Source organism: Montipora capricornis, chromosome 7 (assembly GCF_036669925.1).
Source record: "Montipora capricornis isolate CH-2021 chromosome 7, ASM3666992v2, whole genome shotgun sequence".
NCBI lineage: Eukaryota > Metazoa > Cnidaria > Anthozoa > Scleractinia > Acroporidae > Montipora > Montipora capricornis.
The window spans coordinates 575,486-595,485 of record NC_090889.1 but is presented as its reverse complement, the minus strand read 5'-3'; the positions used below and the strand labels follow the sequence as shown (position 1 = coordinate 595,485).

The window sequence follows — 20,000 nt, the reverse complement described above, 5'->3', positions numbered from 1 at the left end:
TCTCCATTTATGTTGCACAGACTAAAAGCTCCAACGCAAATAATTCCACAACAAGGGGGAGCGCTGAGGTAAAAAACAAACTAAATCCACGCGTGCGTGCTGAAAGTGAGCAGGGAACGGGTTAAGAGAAAAAGTGTAAACTTCCCTACGCAATTGCTAAAATTGCGTTCATAACTGCGAGGATCATAGCTTCACTTGATTTCATATCCGCAGTTCAATATATGATTCATTTCATATATCATCAGTTCGTTCATTGATTCATTCACATCGCATCACAGGAACATATGAACGAGATTTCAAGTCAACAAACTTCACCATCATTTACTTTTTGGGACCTTGAAAACATGTTAAATAACCGACTTATCAAAACAAGCGCATGGCAGTTTCCCAAATGACTTTTCGGACCCGAAAAGTTATCGGGACTTTCGAGAAACGACCCCCACCTCGGGTGTCTTGAAAACAAAGCCCTAAGAGTCGAAAACGAAGAAAGTAACCCAAAACCCTCAATTTGGCTAACCCTAGGTCTAACTAGGCCTGAAGTTGGCTTTTAGGCCTAGGGTTGGCCAAATTGAGGGTTTTGGGTTATTTTTCTTCATTTCCGAGCATTAGGGTCTTGCGGGGTCTTAGGGAGTCTTAGGGGTCTTTGTTTTCAAGACATCCTCATCCCCCCCCCCCTCCCCCCCAGCTCCCAACACCAGTGGCTTCGTAGCTCAGTTGGTTAGAGCGTCGCACCAGCATCGCGAGGTCACGGATTCATAACTGCGTTCATAACTGCGAGGATCGTAGTTTCACTTGAGAAAAAATTGTGCAACAAAGACGAGAGACATAGAGAGAGCCTGCGAGCATGTATGTGCAGAGGTAACTCTCTCAGCCGGTGTGGATCGAGAGTGTATGAACCATAAGGTGTCATTTTAATAACCAACATGTCGGACGCTGTCTCAAAGAAGGGGAAATCAAATGATCACGCTCTAGTTTCTCAAAAGGTTGTTTTTGTGCGTAATCTGCCTTTTTCTACAACTGACACAGACCTTGAAAATTTGTTTAGTGACATTGGTCCCATTAGGAGTTCCTTCGTTATTCGTGAAAATGGTGAGTCGCTACATGTACGGGAGCACGTGGAAGTTCTCAAATGTTATAGCGATTGATCAAGATCTTGATCGCATTAAGCTCTGCATTAAGTGATGGCGAAATTTAAGCACATGTCTTTGAAGAGAATGATTCAAATTTAAGATTTCTCAACAAATTATTAAATAACTTACTGAAGAATCTATTGCTTCATGTAAAGCATACGTATACGGTAGATCTTTAGTCAAAAATCGATTTCTGTGGTGGACGAATTTCTCCTTGATCATGGCGCACTGTTACCAACAGGTTTAAAGTACAGGTCACTTTCCACTGGTCACTCGTTTCAAAACTTTTACTACAGTACATGTAATGCTTGTAAATTTAGGCCTCATTAGGCCTAAAACGATGGTTAGGCCTAAGGTTAGCCAATTTGAAGGTTTTGGGTTGCTTTTGTGGAATATTGTATCAAGTGACCTGGGGAATGTGACCAGTGTTTCAAACTTGCCGTACTGAATACACTTGGAGACTGGTGGCAAACTCTGTTCCTTGGCCATGTGGCTGCTGCTGTTTAACCACAAACTGTGAGACTGATTGTTTAAGGCTGAGCGACTGAGCTGCAACTTTCTACTTTGTGTTCTTCTGAGCTATAATGCCTGACCTGCCTCCTACTCGTAGTCGGAGACTGAATTGCTGAGGGAGTGGCTCGATGAGGTGGGGCAGAAGGTCAGCTGTGCTGTCGGCTAGGTGCTCTGCTCCTGAACACGACCCACGTATGAACTTGGAGCACAGCACCACAGCCAGATGAAATAGGCTGGGAATCAATTTTGCTGAGGGAGGAAAACCAATGTACCCGGAGAAAAACCCTCAGAGTCAGGTTGAGATCAACTGAAACTCAGCCCATATACGAATGGGGCCGAGAACTGAACCCGGGGCACAGAGGTGGAAGGCATGGTTGATAACCACTAAGGGTGCGTTCAATTGACCCTATTCCGGAATAAGAATACGTGGAGTGATGATTAAAATGGTATGTTTAAAATAGCGTTTTAGCAGATGTTTGACAATTTTAATGTGAATTTCCGTAAAAATGGAGGATTTCTAACTTATATTCCATGCATTCCTATTCCAGAATACGGTCAATCGAACGCACCCTAAGCCTTCCTGACTCTCCTGTGAATTTTCTGTAAATCATAATAAAACTCATTAATAATTCATAAGAAAACAAAAGAAATGTTTTCTTAATCAATATCAGTATTATCTGATAAAGATTTCTCTTCGGCAAAAATACCTAGTGCACATTAATACTTATTATAAATAAATGGTGACGTTTAATAAGTGCTATACTGTACAATGTTCACGTCAGATCTTTGATACATTTACAAACTCACGGCAAAGCTGAGATTTTGTAAATGTGATACAGATCTGCCGCTCATGCTTGTATCTACAGTATTACTTAAAATGAACTTATTTGATATTCATTGTTTCATTTTAGGGAAAACAGATCAATGTCGTGGTTTTGGCTATGTCATATTTGCTCTGCCTGAAGATGCAGAAAAAGCTGCAAGTGCTGTGAAGACCTTTCGTGGGAGGAAACTTGGTGTTTGTTTTGCCAACAAGAAACCAAAACAAGAAAAGAGGAAATTTAAGCCAGGTGGAAATGTCAGTCATGAGGATGATAATCACACTGAGGAAAACCCAAGTAAGCAAATTTTCTCATCAAGTACAGAATGCCATAGACATCACTATGACAAAACAATTACCTTGATAAGTGTAAGGAATCTCTTGCTCGTGCGTTTGGGGATTTATGTACATGTTGTAATATATATGATGTCTTGAAAGTTCTCAAAATACGGCTCGTGCAATTTGAGAACTTTCAAAACAACATGAGTGACCATAAATCACGAAATGCACGAGCAATTGCATACATTTTTTTTATACAATGTATACTCAACAAAGTCATTTCATCGCTTTGTTTCCATAGCAACTTCTGTATTGCACTTAAAGTAACCTAAACAGAAACATCCTTGTCCTAATTACATGTACACTACATGTTTGCCTACAGTTACTTCAAAAGTCAGGTTTAGCCCTTCCCCAACTGAGGGTGAGACTGGTCGATTGGGGTGCTTTAGGTAGGTAGGTAGGTAAACCCCTTTAACCCTTCTCACCTGAGAGTAACACTTGAAGATTTACTCTGGCTAACGCCAAAGGAAAGGGAAGGAACTTTACTTAAGTGTCTAGTCGTTCTAGCACTGGAGCACTAGTTGGGGACACTGAAGTTAGAGCGGTTTTCAATTGAGTGTCGAAAGTAATTAGCGAATTGCTTTGGTTTTGCATCACTTCCCTCAGTGATTGGTTCAAAGTTCTTGCGCCATTTTTTCAACCAATCAGAAGTGAAACCAAAACCAATCGTGGCTTGGGCGTGCACATTTTCCCGTGCTTTGTGTTGCCTACATGTACAAATGTAATTACTTAGAGGTTTGATTGGTTTACTGGATTGTCTCTGTCCTTTTTGATTGGCCAAAGTACATGTAATTACTTTGGTTTTGGTTTTATGACACTCGATTGAAACTTGCTCTAAAAATTAATGCAAATCAAGTCAAAGAACAATTTTACACGCCAATTGGGGACGCTTTAGATGTGACTGGGTTAAGAAACACGTTTTTACTGTTACCACCAGCTCTTCTGGAAACAGATGACTTTCAGGTGAATAGAAGCCTTTGGGAAGACTTCTTAACCTTTTTCATACAGAAGTTGCATATCAATCTTGGGCATATCTTGTGTGTTTAAACTGAAGGCAGACCTGGCCGGTGCAGTTGCTGGGTAGATAGGGCACCAGGATGGTATGCAGGAAACTTGGCCTAAAATGCTGCCTGGCCAACAACTATAATATTATGTATCTTGGGTAGTCCCTACAACAACTCCAACACACACACTTTGCACATGTTGCACCGGTAATTAAATTTGTTTACAAATTTTCAAACTACATGTAGTTTGTTTTTATACTTTCCTTTGTCTTATAGATCTGAAACAAAGAAAAGTAAAAAAAAACAAACTAGTTTGAAAAATGAATTCAAAAATAAGGTTTACTTGAATTGTTTTATTGTTCTTACATTGTATCGTATTGTCTCTGTTACCAAATACTCTATGACTTAGACTACAAAATATCGCGTTTCTGATTGGTCAATGGCGAATGCATAAATAGGTTATGGAGTTCAAAAACGAGGCTATAGTAGCTATTGGTAATTAAATAGTCCAGAATCCTATGCTTATAATAGCTCCAACTGTAAGCTTAGTTTTACTGTAGATGATGAGGAGACCTTTGTGTTGTTTTCCAGGAAGCCTCTGCATCTCCAAGACATGTGTTCTGCATTTTTTTCTTGTTGTTCTCATTCAGATTTTTAATGGTCCAAATAACTTATAATGATTGTGGTAAGTTGCAAGCTTTCCAATGTTGATTTCGACTTTTTTAGATGTCCAGGAGGATGAAACAATTACAGCTTTGGACCCAGAGGATCAGGTAGAGGAGCCATCAGACAACACGGTTAAACAAGCAAAGAAACCAAAATCACAAAGGAAAAATACAAAAAGTGATATTGGAAGGACTGTAGTAATAACTGGACTTGCTGATGAGCTTAAGCCAAACCACATCAGAAAAAAGTGCCGTAAGATTGGGAAAGTTGAAAAAGTTACATTTCCAGTGGAAGGCAGAGAAAAAGCAACAGCTTTTGTGGTCTTTGAATCCCACAAAGATGCAAGAGTAGTGGTGAAAAAATTGTCTGGGAGAATATTTAAAGGCAATACCATTGAAGCTGTACTTCTTTCAAGAGAGGGAAAGATGCCAAGTCAAAAATCTTTGAAGAAGTCAAGAATTATTGTGAGAAACTTGTCCTTCAAGTGCAAAGAGGAGGACTTGCAGAACTTTTTCTCCCACTTTGGACAGATCATTAATGTGCATATCCCTACCAAGTTGGATGGAGAAAGAAAGTGCCGTGCTGGTTTTGGATTTGTGCAGTTTTCTAACTTTTTCGAGGCTGCCAAGGCCATCAAGGAGTCAAACATGAAAAAGATTTTGGGCAGACCTGTTGCTGTAGATTGGGCTATGGAAAAATCGGTTTATGAGATGAAAAAGGGACTTAAAGAAGGTTTGGACACTAAATTTTGCTTACTACGGGGTCTTATAATTTCTCATGGATGGACATGAAGCAAACTAAATTACCTCACCCTCCCCCTCCCCCCAAACCCCTCTCCTTCAACTCTCATTTTCAACACACACCCATCCCTTGCCATGAATGGTCTGCTCAGTTCCTTTTAGTAGCCTGAAGTTATGCTCAAATAAGCTGGTAAACTAAATGTCTGCCCCTGATTGCTTTTGTGTGACTTTCGTAAACAGATGAAAGCAAACGTGAAGAGAATGAAGAAGAGGTAGATGAAGCTGAAAACGTGGAAAGGAATTCAGCAGATGAGCAAGAAGGGGATACTGAAGCTGAAAATGTGGGAAAAAATTCAGCAGATGAGAAAAAAAGGGATAGTGAGGATTTGTCAGACAGTCAAAATGACACAGAGACTGACAGTGACTCAAGTGGAAAGGAACATGACCACTCTGATAATGAAGAAGAAGAAGAGGGTGAAGGGCACAAAGATGAACAACAACACAAATACACTATGGCAACACAGAAACCAAAGCGAGTGTCTGATGTAAAAGAAGGCAAAACTTTGTTTATCCGGAACTTGTCATTTGATACCAATGAAGAGTCACTTTGTCAGTTGCTGGAGCAGTTTGGTAAGATGGAGTACTGCATTGTGTTGGAGGACAAACGAACGGGTCACAGCCGAGGAATGGCCTTTGTGAAGTTTAAAGCAATGGAAAGTGCTGAGAAATGCCTTGTGGAAGCTGGGGACCAAGGCTCAGGTAAGGAAATTTAGAATAGAAGTCAGTCACGTCTTGCAACCGGTCTGGTGTCTTTTCTTTGTTGGTAGTCACAAATGTGCATACCCCACGGATATTAAAGTAATCTCCGATCAGGTGAAATCACTTATATTCCCTCCATTATTTCCAGACTTCCCTGCCCCGAGGGGAACTCATATACTTTCTCAACCTTCACAATTACCTGCGAGCGCGCTAGACCACTCGGCTACCGTGACACACTTTCGTTATTTAGATGAAAGCAAACATTTAGTGTGGCCATGATTGATTCAGTATTAAACTATTCGATAAAGTGGACAGGTGCTTTTTCTTTGAGAAAGGCAAGCTTTAAAGGTAAGGAGAATTGTCTACGTTATTTCTAGATCTTGCTTCGTACTTGTGTGTTCCGCTGTGAACATTATTTTGCATAGAACGAATACTTCATTAGAAGTATTTTGCATAGAGCGAATACTCCAATATTTCTTGGGAACCAGTTTGTTCGCCATTTTGACGTAGAAAGAAAATGGGTCCCTCCCCCATCCAAGTACTAACCTTATTTGGGGGAGCTTAACTTCAGCTGACACTTGGGCTAGCATCAACGATTGCGGATCTTTCTGTTAAATTCGCACATATATCTTGTCGAACTTTATAACACTTGAAAGAAAAAAAAAAGCAAACTAACAAAAACCCGGTATCTTGCCGACATTTTGTCACAGACGCATCCTTTGTTTCGTGAGTTGTCAGTATTAAACACGCAAGGTAACTTGATCACAGGCGGCCGCTAAAATCGATGTCACTTTCGTTTTTGCGATTTTACTTGTACGACCAAAAGTACGATAGAAAAATTAAACTCTGATTGAACGTAAAAAAAATCACCCGAAATGTTTTTCGCTGATGGCAAATTGTTTTATTCTCGATCGACACTTCCTAAAAGTTCCTTCTGCTCTCCTTAAAAACTACATATTAATATTTATTTACTTTTGCGTCAATATTTGTTTTGCATAAAGCAGGCTAGCAAAATCTGTACCTTGCTTAGTTCGCATTTTTGAGCGTTAAAATAGAATTTTTGGTCGTATGTTCCTGACAGCAAGTCGCATATTTTGACGTCCCCCATCCAAATACTAACCCCGCCGGATAGGGATTAACTTGGGTAACAATGCTGTTGGAAAGCTGTCAGAAAACTCAGAGTACACGCTTAAGCTTGTGGTGAAAAAGAAGTTGTAAATGGTCAACATGTCAGCCTTGAAACCAAATGTTTCTCAATTTCCTTTTATTTTCTTCAAGCGTCCTGGGTTTAGTATTTTACTGAACCACATGTCTTCTCAGGGGGTATCTAGCAAAGATGTCTACCATAGCACCGTAATGAGTTACGATACCAAACAGGATGAGAAGTTATTGAACTGTGATTTGTAGTAAGCTTTTCGGATGATTTAAGGCTGATCTTGTAATTTTTGGATGAACGGAGTTAAGGAAGCAAGTAAAACTGTTGGATTTGAATAAAGTCTCCTTCCAAAAAATAAATAAATAAAAAATCCCGTATCCTGATAACCTGCTAATAGGGCTTCGTTGTTTGCATTTGCAAATTTAGTAACATTAATAATGAGTTTTTACAACAAACAACTTCAAGTTATATTACAGATTTATCTTTCTGGTAATCTCTCGCCATTTTCCGAAGTTTACCTGTACTTGACGTTGACTGTAACTGGACAATTTGTGTTAACTGTTTGCGCATTCCACGAATACGCCCTTGAAGGCGGCTTGTTCTTCTAAAGTTTCTGTAGTCCCGATTTTGTCAGAAATTGACTCATTCCTCTCATCCGCTCAGGCATAGGATCATTCGCCAATCTCCCAATTTTGTCAACTGCACATAATACAAAGTTAATTTTTGGGTGGAAGAACTTTAGTTTTGTGTGAAGGGTCTTTGGGAGATGGATGGTCTTAACAGACTGTTAACCGAGAATGAGTGTACCCTTGATTACACATAAACAAAACTGATGTTAACTTAAAACCTTTAGTTAGGGGCTTAAGGTGGCTTACTACAGTTTTCCGAAGAAAAAGATAAAGATTTTGAAATCTGTGAAAGCAACAAATAAATGCAAATCAAGGGAAAAATTTTCCCCTTAGAGGCGTTGATTATAAAGAGGATTCTTCGATGCCGAATTAAGAGTTCCACTGTTTTAATAGATCAGGCTCGCTTCACGTGTAGCCAAACTTAAACCCATCCGTTCCCAAACGGGGTATTTTATTTATTTAGCTTCGCCTAACTGGAATACAATATAAATATACAGGTAAAAATAGAAAAAATAATACAAGGAGAAAAAAAAAAAAAATTATTAGGCGGGGAGACCACAACAGCATAGCCAATTACAGTGGATCCCTAGTTAATTATTTATATAAAATACTTAATAACTAAAGATACTAATATGTAAGCATGAAACTTGAGAGGAAACAAAGCGGAAGTCCAAATTGCTAGAAGCAGCACGTTAGCGGGCATAGGAGAGACCTCGCTGTGTTACACCTAGGACAGATTGTTCTCCAGGTTCTAATGTCGTCAACGTCGTACAAGTTCAGAGCCTTTTTATAATATTGAAGTAATAAACTTTTAAATGAAGCTAGAGAGATGTGCCTTGTGCGTAGCTCAGCGGGAAGAACATTCCATGCGCGGCACGCGCGTATGAAAAATGAATGTTGATAGGTAAGCAATTTGTTTGGAAATTTAGACGATCCGTACGAATTTCAAGATCGTGCGTTCCAACAATCATGCAAACCGTTCGAACATTTTAGCAATTCGTTCGAACGATTTTAAAAATCGTTTGTTATCCGCGTAGTGTGCGAGCGTTTTCAGTCGTTTAACAGAATCCAAAGTGCCCGTTTTGCCTTTTGTGACCGAACTCCTCAAGGGGGGAATGGAAACTAGACATTGTTGCAATAAATAAAGCATGAGAAGAATTAACTGAATTAGAAAATTGTTCAAATTTTAGCTCTAACCAACTGAGCTATGAAGCCACTGACGTTGGATATAGTTTTATATCATTTAAGCGTTGATTCATGGCTCACGGGACCAGTAGAAACAACAAATGACCACCTCCCAACGTCAGTGGCTTCATAGCTCAGTTGGTTTGAGCGTCGCACCGGTAACGCGAGGTCACGGGTTCAAATCCGGTTGAAGTCCTGCAATTGCTTTCACAACTGCAAAGATCATAGCTTCATTTGATTATTATTATTATTAAGTTATATTACCTATTTACAGTTACTGCGCATTTTTAGACAACCGCAAAGTTTCATCTTTGACTGTGAGTATATTTTTTAGGTCTTTCTTTAGATAACTTTAAATTGAACATTACTAAAGCTGTGACTCGGGGAAAGGCAGCGGAACTCGCCAAAGAAAAGAAAGTAGAAGGGAAGAAGGTCAACAAAGACAAACGTAACTTGTACCTTGCGAAGGAGGGTCTGATTTTAGCAGGGTCATCTGCAGCTCAAGGATTGTCAAAGGGTGATTTGCTGAAAAGACAAAATGCTGAAAAGGAAAAGAAAGCTAAGCTTGCAGATCCAAACTATTTTGTCTCTCCAACCAGGCAAGTAACATCATCCCTTATTCAGAATGATTTTACAATAAAATGGTTCACGAATTGAAATTGAGCCCTTTCGTCCTGACTTGAAAGGAGCCTGCTATCACCCTCGAAAATATTAGCATGGTTACAAAGCTACAATAGTTTGGCATTCGGGGAAAATTAGGGTGCGTTCGATTGACCGTATTCCGAAATAGGAATACATGGAATAGAAGTTAGAAATCCTTCGTTTTAACGGAGATTCACATTAAAATTGTCAAACACCTTCTAAATTGCTATTTTAAACATAAATTTATTATCCTTTTTGCTTCAAAACGCCAGACATACCGTTTTAAATTATTACTCCAAGTGTTCATATCCGGAATAGGGTCAATCGAACGCGCCCTTAGTTTCTCCGTTGTGTGTGTGTTTGTACCCTCTCACTTCGCGTTTAACCCAAAGAGTCTTCGGACGGGGTCATCTGGATGGCCACTCCGTTACCTGAGGAAACGTACAATGAATTCCAACAACTTCGTCTTGTCAAAGACAAATTTTTTAATAACGAACCTAGTTTAATGGCCTGACCCCCACGCATCTCCTGTAGCTCAGTCGTAGCGCATCTGAACGAACAAGTCATCGGAAGGTCATACCTCTGTTCAGGAGCACTCGCATTTTTCCGAGCATCCCCGAGTGACCATCTACAAAAAATTACATTGTTTCACGAATTTTCGAATTTCAAACGTAAAATTCCATTTGTAGCAGTGTGCAAGATGGCTGTTATCTGAACCACTGGAGTTCAATGGCCTACATTTACACCGGTTTTTTCTAGCTTCGTGGTAGGTTAATTGCTAGGTCAGGTTCAACTCCAAGGAGCGCTAAAATTTTCCGAGTATTCCCGAGTTGTCATTGATTATTACAGTGAGAGTGCCGAGGGCAGGTCTCGCAAGGACTAATCGAGCCCTCCCCACTCACGTTCACCCACGCTTAGAACCGGCTGCATGCAAATTATTATGTCGTGACAATTCTTTTTTTTTTTTTTTTTTTTTAGACTTTGCGTTCGAAACCTTCCACTTAACGTTGGCGATAATAAGCTCAAGGAAATCGTCAGCACTTCCACAGGAAGGAAGCTGCACGTAAATAGTGTTCTCATCGTTAGAAGCAAGGATCGTATGGATAGCACGGGCCGGGCGCGATCTTTGGGATTCGGATTTGTGGAATTTAACAACCATAACGATGCCTTAGCGGCTCTACGAGCAACCAATAACAATCCAGATATCTTTGGCGCGGATCGCAGGCCGATCGTGGAGTTCTCTTTGGAAAACAACAATGTTGTTAAAGCGAAGAAGCGCCGACTAGACAAGGGTCGTCACCAGCAGCGGCAGGGTGAGGAAGAGCATGCCAACACTGAGAAACCTAAGACGAATAAGGAGAAAAGACTGGAGAAGAATATGAAGCGAAGAGAGGCGCGGCAACGAAAGAGAGAAGCGAAAAAGAAACGAAAGTCGGAAGGTCAGAAAGCTGCTGATGAAGACAGCGCGGCAAAACATTTTAACAAGGATGGAGAAGGAAGTAGTGCAAAAAGAAATTCGTGGAAAGCGAAAAGAGGAAAAAATAATATTTCCACCGAGTTGCCAGGGCCACGAAAACTCGGTAAAAATGATCGTCAAAGCAGAAAACAGTTCTCTTCTATCCCTTCAAGCCCACCAAGCAAAATGAAAGAAAGCTCACACAAGCAGAAAAGTGTGCAGACAAATGGCTGGTCATCTCTTTCCTCGAGCGAAGTTGAGACCTTCAGCTCGGCAAGTAAAAAGAGGAAAGGAAGGAGACGAAAAGAACAGGACAAGATAGAGGAATCGAATTTCTCAGACTTGGTAAACAAATATAAGAAAAAGCTGTTTGGGGAGAACGATGGCGAGTCTCCTGCGAAACGCCCTCGTTGGTTCGATGATTGACCCAGTGACTATGACTGATTTATGTCGATTATTCCCCAAAGCGCGATTCCTTTTTAATTAAGTAACTTGTTCCTGCATTTGATGCAGAAGAGTGTGAAAAAACGTATCAAAGTTATATGAAGCTTTGCACCTTCTAAGCAAACAAGAAATGGAAAAATGGTTCACCTGATTTTCGAGCGAATTAAAATTATTCAGCTACGCCTTGATTTCTTCATTGCTTTTGTGGCACACTCTAAAACTGTATGGCATTTTGGTAAAACGGTCTTGTAAAAAACACTGCATTGATTCATAAATGTGAGACAATCCGATCATTGACCATGGCATCTTTATTTTCGATTAAACTTTTAACTCTTGTCACATTTTTCTGGTGAAATGAACAAGTCGTTTTCCCTAGAGAACAATTAATTTCACTACATCTAATGTAATCCAAAACTTATTTTCCGGTATAAGTCTTCTTTGGAGCCTCTGCTCACAGAATCTTGAAATTTCGGTAGTAAATCACGTTTGTGTAGCCATTGGCAACCAAAATACCTCCGTGTTTTTTGATCGGGTAGCGTGGGTTGAATGAAGTCACCAAGGTGCCTTTCAAGTACACCTTGACCTCCCCAGCAGGGGTGGCGTTGGACACTACCACCTTGGCAGTGAACCATTCTGCTCCTTTGGGAGGACCAGTAGGGCATGATGATGATTTAGCACCGTCAAATTTAGGTTGGCCCTTGAAGAGGTATCCAGTCTGGAAACATCTCCCGGCGTTGTGAAGCCTGACAAAAGGAAGAGCGAATTTGATTATTTCCTAAATGCTACAAATTAATCGTTTCAGTTCCAATAATGGCAAACGCCATTCTATTTTAGTCCTCAATTGGGAACACTTTGGGAATGAAAGAGTGACCAATCTCTGCATTGGTTTGAAAACAAGTGATTTTTGACGAAAGTTTCTGCCTCTGCAGTATTTGACTCGGTGGATGTGAAATTTCCACTGAAACAGGGTTAGTGTGCGAGTGAGGATGAACTTGCTTTTTGTTTTGTTTTTTTTAAGAAACTCTTGCGTCATGAGTGACAGCAACATCGAATCTATTAGATCGACTTAGCACAGAAATGAAGAATTATTCTAATTCTGAACCACAACTACAGATAATTTCATGTGGAGGTTAATTTGAGGGTATGTATGGGGTTAACTAATAGCTGAGATTCGGCCAAAATTTTAATTGTTCGCTGAGAAACGATGTGCTTTTTAACTGATAGCTGAGAATTGTTAATGTGTATTTTAACTTTTAGATGAGAAACGGCCAAGAATGTAGCTGACAGCTGAGAAATGGGCGAAAATCTAGCTGATAGCTGAGATTCCAGCACCCCCATCCTGACCCTCTAATTTAACTTTAAGGTGTCTCAAACCAGTTTCAACACTTTTCAGAGACCTTGTTATTAGAAAGATTGTCACGACAACACTTTATCACGTAACACCAATGTTATGGTACCATGTGAAACATCAATTATTGCTGAACAAGGTGCAGTCCTTTTTGTGACGTATTAAGTTACCATGGCAACAGGAAAGCCTTGCAGAAACACCCCATATTTTGGCTTTAGTTGCTTATATCTCAGAAACGAACTTGGTGACCCCCATTTTTTATTGCACAAAAGTGATCAACAGACCAAGATGAAACTCCCTGCAAAGTTCAAAAAAATTCTGTGGTGCGGATTCAGGGATTCAATTATTTAAGGTGGCTCTGAATCTGCTTCACAGAATTCTTTACACCTTTGCAGATAGTTTTATCCTGGCATTTTGATTACATTTCAGATATAAAAAAAGGGGGTCACCAAGTTCGTTTTTGAGATATAGGCAACTAAAGCCAAAATATGGGGTGTTTTTGCAGAGCTTTCTTGTTGCCACGGTAACGTTTTACATCACAAAAACGACCGAATCTTTTTCAGAAACAATTGGTGTTTGATATCATAATGGTACCATAACATTGCTGTTAAGTGATAAGTGTTGTAGTGTCAATCCTTCAAATGAGAACGTTTCTTTTAAGTGTTGAAACTGGTTTGAGCCACCTTAATTTCAAAACGCCGGCTTTTTCGGTGATCGTTATCAAGTTCTCAAGTGCGTTAGTAGGTTAGCCCCGTATTCAGGTGGCACTAGAAACCCTACGTTATTGGGTTCGACTAAAAGTCGATTGTGCGAACTGAATAATCAACTAAGACGCCTTTGTAAACCTGAAGTAGACGAAATCATAGTTGTCCTCATCTTCTGCATTAAAAAACAGCCCCAGGTGTCCGAAGTTGACACTGTTACGTCCTATGAAGTTGTACAAGTCTGCTGTAATCTCGTAAGTCGTGTTTCTACCATCGCTTTCAAAGGCCACTTGACAGAAGGCATCTTGTGGCCAACTTCCATTGCTAGCATCCATTTTGACATAACCAGGAAACTCAACCACCTGAAAAATACTCTCTGATGATCGGCCTTTTCTTAACGAGTAAATGGAACAAAAGTTAGAAACACCACTTAATTTACAAAAACTGACGAAAACTCTGAAAAAACTGCTACCATGGAGTGTAATTACTATAATCATGGTTAATCGTTCTTAAAAACGCTTTGAGTCGTTTTAGTCAATGGAATTAATGTTCTTGATTTTTCTTTGCTGTACCACAGACCTAAAAAATATTAATTTGTATAACCACGAGTCAGTTTTCAGACCAATAAACCTTACTCCACCATAGCCGCTTTATTTGAAATGCTGCTGTGTACGAGTTCAAATGAGGCATTTTTACCTCTCTCATTACCGGGGAAATAATTCCTCAGTGTATGGAGTGTCAGAGAATTAGAGTTAAGAGACAAGATGGACTAATTTAAATCAATGCCAAATTTGGGGATAATTTTGGAATAAATGAAAAAGGAGTGACTTGCGAAAAAATACTATGAAACATTTTTAAGGGAACATGATATACATTGGGGATGATCATTGTCAGCCAGCCTTTTTATTCTTAAGTTGATTTAGCACTTTGAAGATTTCAACTAAAGGGGACTTTACCTCCTTGCATCTTTTGGTAAAGGAAAGTTGACGTGCAGTTTGGAACTTCCGGAAGAGTATCACGTTTTTGTAACCATGGAAAATGAGCACTCCTCCTCGTGACCTTGAAGCGAAATGCGGCTTGAATGTGGCCACCAGGACCCCACTGTGATACACTCGGGCGGTTTGGTCGTTGACCGTGACTGAAAATGGAAACCACACACCGCCCTTCGGGGGACCATTGGGGCAGGCTTTGGACTCCACAAAAGTCAACTTTCCACCGGACATGTAGCCTGTCTGTAAGCAGATACTCGTACTGTGAGGCCTGGAGTTGAAATTTTAAAAGAAATACTTGCTTAATGATAGATGGGCGTTTACGCACTATTATTTCTCTTTCACAGTGAATGGTTTTTGGTTGAATTGGTGTTCTTGTACAGCGGCTTATATGTATGCAAATGCGCATTGCAGGCTATTTCAAGTGTTATTTCATGTTCTTTTGCAATTAACCGTAGGGAAACGCAATGTTCCTCTCCATTGTATCAGTTATTACGAGGTTTCGGTTGAGTTAATAATTAACAAACTTCGTGTCATATGCACTTAAACGATCTCTCTAACTGCATCAGGCTGGACGCTGCACCAAGGATGTTTGCCGACGACTCTAATTTTATTATCTGCTAAGACGTTAACGGAGATTAAGCTAGACTTAGTGCACTGAACTCAATAACCTTAGCTGTTGGCTGAAAGCCAATAAGCTTTGTTTAAATGTTGCTAAATTAAATGGAGCTAATGATGATTGGATCACGGCAGGGACTAAATGCCCAATGTGATGACATTGATATCAGGATCGATGACCAAATTGTGATATAGTACTAAATCCTTGGGACTTACCATTGGTGCTCAACTTTCTTCAGGCAAACAAGTTGACACGCCATAACTAAGAAATACGCGTTAGCTGGATGAATCAAATTTCTATCAAAAGCAGCGCGCGCAACAAACCGGAAGTGAAAACACGGCGTAAAACCGCGCGAACAGGAAATAAAATCTGCTGGAAACAAATGTCTTTATCTAAAAATTTTGCTAGGTGACCTATCTTGATTTTTTGCATGCAGGTATCAATCACGATAGCACTTCAAATAAAAAAATTTCGGGGAAAGTTATCAAATACAATTTTTTGTAAACTATAAAACGCCTTTTTACGATGTATCTTAAATTCTACTGAATAACTTTCTGTCATACTCTCTAAGAAGTTGAAGAATTTAGGGAGCTTTTCAACAAAGAAATAAAAACGGTAGGTCACCGACTTAGTTTTTCAGATAATTTTCAAAACTGAAATTTAGAGGGCCCTTTTGTGGACCTGGGGTGCTGCCATGGTAACCGATATGACGTCATAAGTGCCCTTAAAGTATTACCCAACAATAGAGTTGCAAAGATATTTATTTTTATTCGCTGACCAAAACCAACCTTCCTCGAGTTTTCAAAACTTTCAGCCACTACTCGATTAGCTACCTTTCCCAGCCTCTCGCTTCTTTCTCTTTAACGTTTCATGATAAATTGGAAATAAATGTGCCATTCCTTTGCCGGCCTGGAAATAATTCCCAATCGTTTTTGTCGCAATAAGATCTTAAGTACGTTCGCGCTAATTGTTTGTGCCCAATGTTACTGCGCAGGTAACGCGACTGTAATATGACGTCACGCATTACTTCGAGCATTAGTGAAATTGAGGTTTTCAAACCTTCGCAAAAACCGTGGACGATACGTCTCGCACAGCGTTAGATCAGAGAAGATTGTGATCAGTCAAAGTTGATTAATTTAAAAAATATTTACGAAAGTCAAGTAGACAACTGGGGATGAAGTTCCCGGTGTTGTGGCTGTCCTCTGTGTGTATATGGGTGGGTGGGTATAGCAGGTCAACATCAGCTGAATAGCTGCCAAAACTTCAACCTGCTTAAACAAATAAATAACAAATAACAAACAAACAAACTGCACGACTGCTATTCACGTTGTTTTTTCAGTCGTGCACTAGTCTACTTGACTTTCAGAAATATTTTTTAAGCATTAGTTAAAATAACGTGGCGACAAAAACGCCGGGGTAAAAATTCCAGGCCGGCAAAAGAATGGCACCTTTATTTCCGAATCATCATGAAACATTGAAGAGGAGGATGGAAAAGCTCTGGAAAAGGTAGCTGTGGCCGAAAGTTTGAAAAACTCGAGGACGAACCGCTGCGTATTTTCAATGGGGCGTTTTTTAAAATGTTTTTATTACCCTACGAACTTAAGTTCAAAATGAACGCATGTTTTTGAAGTTCTTTTCCCTCACTTTCGTGAAAATAGAGCAGTATTTTCATCCTTGTCCGCTTGAATAGTGCGGACCTGCGTGGAAACAACAAAAACCACACTCCAGAAGATGAGCATGACGGCAATGAAGAGATACTATACAAAACAATAACCAAATGAAGATCACGCCTGCTTAAAACTTCGTTGGTATCCTCGAGAAAGTTTTTTTTCGGTAAAAACCTTTCATCCCTTCAACGATCGATCCTCTCTTGGGTTGCAGTCCTTCCCCAACAGGTCACGCAAAAACGTGACAAACGAAATTTTCCAAGAGCGAGTGACAAAATCACATCGATTTTACTCGTTTAGATCATTGGTGACCCCTATTTTTATAATCATGAATCACTTGCTTTACTTACTATCTACAAAATATAATGAAATGAAAAAATTCCCACCGTAAGAAGTTATCTTTATTTTTAACATTTTCTTTCCTCATGCCATCGAATTCCGGTAGTGGTTGCAACGGATATAGCTTGCGAAAATGCTCGTCGAGGATGAACTCTACTGTTTACGACATCCCTAGCGGCATTCAATTATCTAAAAATGCAACTCCTAAAAACCTATGCACGGAAACCTTCATTCTAACAGTTTATTTTATGATTTTCGATGGATGAGGAGATGAGGCTACATCTCGCTATTATGACCGATTTCTTGAAATAAAGGCATTTTTCCTGTGCCGTTTTCTCCGAAGCGAAGTCGGTGACCCCCAATTAATTTTTTTTTTTCATTTTTGGAGTAAGTACTTTATGACCTAACTCTAGGCGAGAAAGGAAGAAAATCTCACCGTAGGAAGATTTTGGCGCCAACGTCCTTGGAGCGCACACAAGCGTCCTTAAGTAATGCTTGACATACCTGCGCGGTAAAAGTTGCGCACAAACAATAAGCGCGAACGTCCTTAACCGTGCGCGACCCTTTATATCAGTAGAAACCGCGATTGACATCTATAGCGCTTTAAATTTGCCACATCTTGATTACTGCAGCATTGAGTGGCCACTTGAGTGACAAGCTCCAAAAATCCGACATTCCAGAGTCGTGCAGCTCGAGTCATTTCTGTCTTTTGCTGTGTCATTGCTGTGCCCTTTAATGTTTCGTTTTCACTATTATTTACGCTTTCGCCCCCCCTCGTTAGCTGTTCTTGTTCTATATCTCTTTCTTCCTTTCTTCCTTTCATTGGGTTTCCAAATATGGTACTTAGCACTGAAACATTCAAGCAATCAGTTCCCACTGAATATTCGGAAGCTGTGAACGCGCGTTACACGTTTCAACCCTTATGGGTTTCTGATATATGTTAACGAGGCTCGAAAGGGTTTTCAGCTGAGCGCGCGCGCGCAAGCCGCACACGCAGTTTTAAAAGCTGCTTGCGTCAGCTCACGATTCAAAATGGGTCACTAGAAATAGACAAATACCGCTAATTCCACTCACCTTTGTTCTGATTGCTATACATATAGAATATGAATAGGCATCTCCTATTCACGAAAACTACGCAAATTTTACACCCACGGATTAATGCTCACTTAAAGCCGTTTGTGTTGGCCTGTAGCTTCACTCGCACGTGCTCTCGAATGAGCGGGTGACGTATGCGTAAATGCCGATCTTGTAACCCCAACATTATTCCTGATTTTGCAACTTTACTTGTTTATATCTCTGCTTCCGGACGGTTATGTTAGCTTAGATTTCAAAAAAACTTATTCTTCTGAAAAACTGAACTACAGATTTGTTGAATTTTAAATATTTTAGAGATTATTTCTAACATTATCTGGTAACGCTGAATGGGAAGATTTCACCGTCCCGTTTTTCAACAAAGACAATAAATCTTGATTATATCGTTGCCATGGTAACGTTATTTTGAAGGAAAATGTGATGAGAGAAATCTATAATGGATACTTAATACCCTTACCAAATTTTGTCTTGATATGATTACCCTAACTGTGCCTAAGGACAGAATATCTTTATTTGTTTGAAAAAAGGAGAAACTATTTCGAGCCTCCTCAAATCCAAAGTTTTGCATATAGTTTTTCGGCCGGTAGTAGCCAAAACGTGGGGCCGGGGTGTTTTTTTCCAAATATTTTTGTTTGAATTTTTGTCGTTATTCCCCTGTACTGTTATTTTTAAATGACCGGCATCTGTCTTTCATTTATGGCGGAAATTAGTAAAAAAAATAAGGAACCTACTGAAGCTATGAAAGCTCTTAAGGGACATCTTAGTTTTTTTTCCCAAATCGGACTTCGTTTTTGTGTTTTAAAATGGAAGTTGATTTTTTCGAGCGCCTGCGTTTGGCTTTCTGAAAATCGGAATTTGTTTGTCGAAATTAAGAGAATTTCCGGCTGAAATTGGAGTTTATGGAATATACGCCAACTAAAAAGGGTCCAGACGGTTCCTGAAGTAGTTTAAACAGTTTTAAACCAGTGGCCGAGAACCAACATTAGGCCTTTTGCAACAAACGATCACATGGCACAAAATCCGCCATGCTGGAGGGCAAGCTCATTATTATTCCCCCACTGGGACATTAAAACAAAGGCAATTCAAGCTTGACTGGTTCAGGTCTCTTTGTTTTAATGTCCCAGTGGGGGAATAATAATGAGCTTGCCCTCCAGCATGGCGGATTTTGTACCATGTGATCGTTTGTTGCAAAAGGCCTATTACTGAGCACCGAGATCGATCAGTTCTACATTTTCAACCTAATCCTACGCTATATATCAAGCACGAAATGTCCCATTACATTACTTTGTAAAAACTACGATAGTCGTCACGCAGTCACGCAACGTTCTCGTTTGCTTCTTTGTTTGTGTTGTTGTCAATGTTGTCGTTTTGACTTTGCTACAAGCGGCTTGTAGTAAAGTTAGACTCGTACAGGAACTTGCTAGCCAAGGAACTTGCTAGACGTTAAGGGATCGAATCTAATTTTACGATTAAAAACACAGAGACATTGACAACGTTGCGTGACTGCGTGACGATCATCGCGGAATTGTGACTCTTTGCACGAAGTAAACATTAAAGTGTAGTTTTAAAATGATGAGCTCAGCGAGTCTTCAGCGTCTCTAGGAGTTAGCGTGTATTCCCCACAAAAACTCCAATTTCAGTCGGAAATTCTCTTAATTTCGAAAAACAAACTAAGGTGTCCCTTTCGGAGCGTGTGTTCCTTAATTTTGTTTGACTAATTTCCACCAAAAATAAAGGAAAGATGCCGAACATTCTAAAA

The 20,000-nt window shown here is 39.9% G+C and overlaps 2 protein-coding genes across 2 annotated transcripts in view; one reads left to right on the top strand and one right to left on the bottom strand.

Moving 5' to 3' along the window:
• The first annotated feature begins 898 nt into the window (after window positions 1-898).
• On the top strand, window positions 899-11,669 carry LOC138057850 (RNA-binding protein 28-like). The gene is made up of 6 exons (XM_068903756.1): window positions 899-1,089; window positions 2,555-2,761; window positions 4,533-5,204; window positions 5,453-5,971; window positions 9,276-9,540; window positions 10,562-11,669. Exons 1-6 carry the CDS (start codon window positions 924-926, stop codon window positions 11,463-11,465), a joined length of 2,733 nt encoding a protein of 910 aa, XP_068759857.1. The 5' UTR covers window positions 899-923; the 3' UTR covers window positions 11,466-11,669.
• A 103-nt stretch (window positions 11,670-11,772) lies between these two features.
• Window positions 11,773-20,000, bottom strand: part of LOC138057852 (uncharacterized skeletal organic matrix protein 7-like) — a 9,470-nt gene continuing 1,242 nt past the window's right edge. Inside the window, exons 2-4 of the mRNA XM_068903758.1 lie at window positions 14,492-14,795; window positions 13,677-13,897; window positions 11,773-12,226 (exon numbers count right to left, since the gene is read on the bottom strand). Coding sequence (XP_068759859.1) covers window positions 11,935-12,226; window positions 13,677-13,897; window positions 14,492-14,795 — 817 coding nt within the window. The 3' untranslated portion in view covers window positions 11,773-11,934. The remainder of the gene's footprint in view (window positions 12,227-13,676; window positions 13,898-14,491; window positions 14,796-20,000) is intronic.